The 6657-nt window shown below is 34.3% G+C and overlaps 1 protein-coding gene across 1 annotated transcript in view; it reads left to right on the plus strand.

Annotated features, from left to right (window-relative positions):
- LOC109356183 overlaps window positions 5786-6657 on the plus strand; it is a 2091-nt gene continuing 1219 nt past the window's right edge. The window contains exon 1 of the mRNA XM_019599519.1: window positions 5786-6032. Within this exon, the coding sequence (XP_019455064.1) occupies window positions 5786-6032 (247 nt within the window). The remainder of the gene's footprint in view (window positions 6033-6657) is intronic.

A 6657-nucleotide genomic window follows, 5' to 3' on the forward strand; every position in this document is an offset into this window, starting at 1 on the left:
AACAAAATAAATTTAATAGAAGTTGTTATCCTGTACAAGATCAACCATCCCACTCTATTTAAATTGTCCAACAAAATCCAACTTCTTCATTTCCTAAACTCAATATCAACTACTTTCATTTTCAAGTCATACATGGCTCGACCCGGTACTTTATCTACCACCATTTTTTCCTTTCTTGTGCTTCTATTGCCAACATCGGTAAGCCATCCATCATGCTTAACTCCATTATTTTGATTTTGCCTTTATTTCATTATCTTTTAAATTAAAAAATTTGTTACTATCTTCCCTGCTACACCTAGCTATGCCTCAAAAGTTTGTAACATATTTGCATTAAGTGACAGAAGTAGCATGCATTATTTAATATCTATTTGTCTAAATATAGTTTTTGGTCCTCGTAAAAAATTAAATTAATTTCGCCAACTTTTGGTGATATATTTTTTTTAATCAATGCTGCACATTCACATGTCATTTATCTAGTGAAGTTGTCATGTTTGTTTGTATTTCATTAACAATAAAAATACATAATCCAACAATTTAATCTCATAGACTAAAAATATATATATATATTTTTAAATTATGTAAAACCTAATCATGCGTGTTTTGTATACCAAAATAAACCTAATCATTTTTTTAAGATCACAAAAACCAAAATCATATTCAAGTTGTATTTTTTTATATTTATCCAAGCTATATATTTCATAACTTGCTTTCCTTTTCATAATGGGTTATAGTTGTTCTTTATTGTTTAATTGAGTTATTGTTTTAGTGACAGAAGCATTTATACCTCAGGGGATAGAAAAAGGAATGTGTGGGTTTATTGACTATCGCTACCCAGTACCATGTTAAGCAACTCAAGCTGTGCTCGATATTGTGAACGGATCGGCTACACTGATGGGTTTTGCCGGGGAGTCTCCTTACGTGTCAAGTGCTGGTGTATCAAACCTTGCTCTCCTCCTCCTTCATTCTAATAAAATTGTACGAATATGATGGATGGATACATCATTCTGAATTTTGCCGATAAAAAAAAACATCACTTCTGACTTTTATTTATTTACTCTATTTAAGAAAAATTAATAATGTTATGTATAAAAAATAAGTCAATCTTAAAAATCAGATGAATAATAGCGTCTTCTCCTAATTAAGTTATTTTCTTTATCATATGCATGCTGCTTTAAAATGCTTCAAATTCCCACAATTACTTGTCCATACCATTCTTTACATGCCTATGTTGAAAATCAATCCAATAGAAGTTATGGATAAATGGTGATGTTAAAAACAACGTGAACAAATTTTTATAAAACAAATAATACATTTTGAGGACCTTCTCTAAACCTCTTGCAATGACAAAAGATATTCAGTTGTAGAAATCTGAAATAAAGTGGATATTTTTTTTATTGTAAGCAAATTTTCACTATAAGTGGGATAAAGATTTTACTTTTAAAGAGCTTCATTTTTTGTGTTGAAAGACTTGCAATGAATGAGGATACTCCATGAAACAAAGTGGATAACCTATTTTGCACTATCAATTAATAATAACCATATGGATACCAATCACAACCACTTAATTACTAAGGGCAACATGATGTAGTGGTTGTGCAAACCCTCACTACACCACAATTTATCTACATCCTTAACATACTACTTTTAAATTTTAATTATATATTTATGTATTTTATGATAATAAATATATATAAAATAATTATTAATTATTATATGGTAATAATTCATGTATTTGATAATTTATCACTACAATGTAGTTGAAATAATAATAAATTGATTATATAATCTGAAATTATTAAAAACGTTATAATATATATACACACAATATTCAATTAAAAAATTTATAATACCATTCTTTACGGACCTCCGTTAAAAATCACGATGATACCATTGGTGGATAAAAATGTAACATTAAAAATAACATGAACAACTTTTTATCTTTAAGGACCTTCACTAAACGTCTTGCAATGGCAAATAATATTTTAGAAATTTGAAATAAAGTGGATAATTTTTATTAAAAGAAAAATTAAATATTTTAATTTTAAAGAGCTTCATTTTTGTTGTTGAAAGACTTGAACAGAATAATGACAATCCACATTAAAATTTCCTCTACAACAAGAGCCTAATATGTCACCAGATTTAGAAAAATAGCACTATTTTATAGTTGTGATTGTCACAATTTTATAGTTGTGATTGTCTAAAGTTGCCTTTTGTTTAGGCCACAATTGTTTTTGACATATAGCAACATTCTTTAAAAATGGTTGTCCTAATACATAATATGAGCAAGAGTTTCTGAGATTATTAACATCACTGATTTAGAACTATTTCCGATATTAAAAGTTGAAAGTTATAGTATTTAGTCATTTAATGCGACTTTTTAATTTTGGTGCTTTCTTACCTATTTTTCCTGTTTGTTACCCCTATTTATAGATCAAACATGTTACACTTACTAAATCATATATGATCTTATTTTCATAAAAAAAAAATCATTATTTTAATGATGCATTTACAAATCAAGAAATAAGAAATATTTATTTTTCAATCCTTCATTATTTTGAAATGATTTTAAAAGTAAGTTGTTTATTTTAAAACCAGATTCTATCCATAATTTGCAACTATCCATTACGTAATATGATTAAAAAAAATGGGGATATTTCGCAAATCTAACTATAGATGATTGCATGTGTTGCTCTGCTAGGGCTTGAGTTTCCAACTTTCTTGGATCTGCAATGATCAGTGCTAAATCAAACAAAACAGCGATTCCCTGGTATTTTTTGTCAAATCTGGAAGGACCCTCCATAGGGGGGAAAGAACAGAGTGTGGTGAAGGAAAAAAAATCATTTGTGCAAGCTCTCAAAGCTTCAAATGACATTTTAATCTCCCAGCTTCCACAACCCTGTCTAAAGGGAGATTCCATTGCCATCAAAATACCAGAGGATGAGTACCAACCTGGTGTGCAAAGGTGTAAGTCCCATCTTCATGGGAGACTATTTCTTTCAAAGGGAGACAAGCCATTGAAATTTTCGGAGTTGAAGGATAAACTTGCCTCTCTTTAGAGCATGATAGATAAGTGGAGCATGGTCTCATTGGGATGTGGCTTTTATGAATTCTCATTTTCTTTGGTTGAAGATATGAGAGTGGTTTGTGCGGTGGGATCCTGGAGCTTGAAACCGGGGCTACTCAGGTTGTCTCTTTGGACGCCGGATTTTAACCCAAGCCTCCAAAAATTCTCACACTCTCAATGCTGGGCTAGGATCTTGGGTCTTCCCCTTGAATACTGGAGTGCTAAAATTATGTTTTCAATTTCAGGGGGATTAAGAACACCCGTTGCTCTGGATGAAGCAACTTCGTCCAGGTCTTTTGGACATTTTGCTAGAATTTTAGTAGACTTGGATCTCAAAGGAAGCTTGCCTAACCAGATTCTAGTAGAAAGGGAAGGTTTTGCCTTTTATTGTATATTGAGTACGAAAATCTGCCTAGTTTCTATAATGGTTGTTATTCCATTGGTCATTTGGAAGCTAATTGTAGAAGAAGCACCAAAGGCATAGTAAATGAGGTTAAGCAGTTGAAAAATGGGACTCAATTAGGGAAAGTTCCTAAAATAGTTCTTGAAAAAAGTCCACCTGAGCCAAGAGTGGGTAAAGGAAAGGAGACTTCTAGTCATGAGGAGGTCTCTATCCTTCCTAAAGACTTCATGCCAGGTCAAGAGCAGGACTTGATCATTAATATGGAGATTGAGAATAATGATGTTCTTCAAACTGAGCAGCTGGAAAAAGTGGGTATGTCCTCTCAGATAGGAGTAGAAGATGAGGGAGATTATTCGGATGGTGACACACTAGAAACTAGGGTGGAGGACTCTCTCGAACATGATTGAGAAGATCATGTACAGCTAATGCCAAAAGAGAAATTCAAAATCCTATCTCATAGCCAATTGCCTAGTCTTGCAGCCAGAGAAGCACGAATTGTGGGTAGGCTATGGGCTGATGAGGAAGAGACTGTTGAGGGTGAGGAGGTGGGGGAATCTGATAAGGTAGAAGAGTTCACTAAAGTCCTCTCAAAATCTCAAAAAAAGAAATTGAGACAGAAACAAAGTCATGAAAAGGATCACTTTACCCGAAGGGGATTTACATGTTTCAAAATGAAGCTCCTATTCTGGAAATGCAGAGGTCTAGGTAACTTGAAGACCAAGCTTTTGTTAAAAAATTTATGTTTAGAGAATAAACCAGATATCCTATTCATATCTGAACCTATGGTGCTTTCTACCAGAATAAATCCTATCTTTTGGTCTGCTTTAAGTCTAAAGCTCTTTGCAGTGAATGAGAGAGGAGTTTTGAAGCCTAATATTTGGGCCTTGTGTCATGTTGATCTCAACCCAACAATAATTTCCAAGTCATCTCAACATATATCCATATCTCTAGAAGTGGAGGATAAGAAGGTGTTTATCTCTACTATTTATGCTCATACTCAGTACATGATTCGTAGAGAGTTGTGGTCAGAGCTTCTGGCCTTAATTGATGCTTTCTCTTGCCTTTGGTGTGTTTTGGGAGACTTCAATGCTGTTATTGGTGCTAATGAGTGCAGAGGTTTAACTCTTCCTAACAGAACATCTTGGGAGGAATTTAAATCCTTCTCTGAGGTGGGCAATCTTAATCACATTGTCACAAGGGGAGTTGAGTTTACTTGGACCAACAAAAGATGTGGTGTGGCTCATATAGAGAAGAGATTAGATTGAGTTTTATGCAATGATAGTTGGCTCTCTGAATGGCATTACTCTTATTGCTTCACCTTGCCTAAGTATGCTTCAGATCATCATCCTTTGATGTTAAACTGTTTTAATGCCTTGGCTTCTCATAAATCTCATTTCAGTTTTCATAGAATGTGGATTCAGCACCCTACTCTGCATAAGGTGGTAGAGGATCATTGGAAAATAAGAGTGGTTGGTTGTCCTATGTATATTCTGGCTACCAAGTTGAAGACTCTCAAGCATGTCCTAAAAGTTTGGAATAGGGAGATTTTTGGTAATATTCATCTTAGAGTGCAAAATGCTCTGGCTCTTGTTAAAGACATTCAACTCTGCATTAAGGATAATGGTCTGACTGATGATTTAATGGCCCAGGAAGAGGTTTCCCAAAGGGATCTCTCTGTGGCTCGTAGAGCTGAGGAGGAGTTTTGGAGGGAAAAGTCTAGAGTGAATTGGCAGTTGCATGGGGATAGAAATACCAGTTATTTCCATAAAATAGCCAAAATAAGGCATGCCACTAAGTCATTTACTATGCTAAGAAATAGGGATGACATCATTCTTGAGCATCAGGATATTTCTGAACATGTGCTTGGTTATTTTCAAAATTTGTATGCATCCCAGAACTCAATTCAACACTCTGATCTTATAAGGAATGTCATCCCTATTTAAGTGATAGAAGATGATAATTCCATGTTAGCTAGCATTCCTTTAAATGATGAGATAAGGACTCCAGTTTTTGCACTAAATGGAGAGGGAGCCCCTGGACCTGATGGGTTTGGGGGTTGTTTCTTTTAGGAGTTTTGGGATATTATAGGCAAGGATGTGTGCAATTCGGTTCTCCAATTCTTCAACTAGGGTTGGATCCTTCCCAATTTGAATTCCAACAAGGTGGTTCTCATACCTAAATTCCCTAGTGCTGACAGAATAGAGGACTTCAGGCCAATTGCTTTAGCAAATTTCCAGTTCAAAATTATCTCCAAGGTCCTAGCTAATAGGCTTGCTAAAATTGCTCCTAAAATAATTTCTACTAACTAGAGAGGCTTCATGAAGGGAAGACAGATACATGATTGCATTAGTCTTGCATCTGAAGTAGTGAATCTCCTTGATCATAGAGTTTATGGTGTCAATCTAGCTATCAAATTGGATGTTAAAAAAGCTTTTGACACAATTGACTGGAAATTCCTATTGGACACTCTAGGGGCATTTGGTTTTCATGCTACATTCATCAACTGGATAAGGATTATTCTTCGATCTGCTAAGTTATCTATCTCTGTCAATGGTCAGGTTGTGGGTTTCTTTAGTTGAAAGAGAGGTATTAGACAAGGGGATCCTCTATCTCCTCTAATGTTTTTCCTGGCTGAGGATGTCCTAAGCAGAGGAATCTCTAATCTGTATGAGCAGGGTAAAATTAGTTCAATCTCTGGTCCTAGAATCAACACTCCAACTCATGTCCTCTATGTAGATGACATCTTGATGAAAGTGTGCATGTCAAGAGGAACACTTTGGAAAGCTCTCTTTATATGTCATGGTTTTGATGAGGACAACTTGTGCTAATAAGAGCTTGAAGATCATCAACAAATCAACATGCTTAAGTCTTTTGATTGGTACTAGGCTTAGACTAGAAACTAGTTTAAGTTGAGTCTAAGGCTGAGGTCACCTAATACATATCTCATATGCATAAATCTTTTAAATCATTTCATCTTTGAGATATGTCATTCATAATATGTTCATGCATCACATAAATACATGTATATGTGCATTCTAGGCATAAACTAAGTGTTAAACATGTATGAACTAAGTGCATAACGTATTTGAGGTTTTGTATTTAAAAATACACATGAAAAATGCTGTGAATCGATTAACGAATACTTTAATCGATTAATCCAACTGTTTGAAAAGTTGTTGAAACTGAAAAC

This window comes from Lupinus angustifolius, chromosome LG09 (assembly GCF_001865875.1).
Source record: "Lupinus angustifolius cultivar Tanjil chromosome LG09, LupAngTanjil_v1.0, whole genome shotgun sequence".
NCBI classification, from domain to species: domain Eukaryota; kingdom Viridiplantae; phylum Streptophyta; class Magnoliopsida; order Fabales; family Fabaceae; genus Lupinus; species Lupinus angustifolius.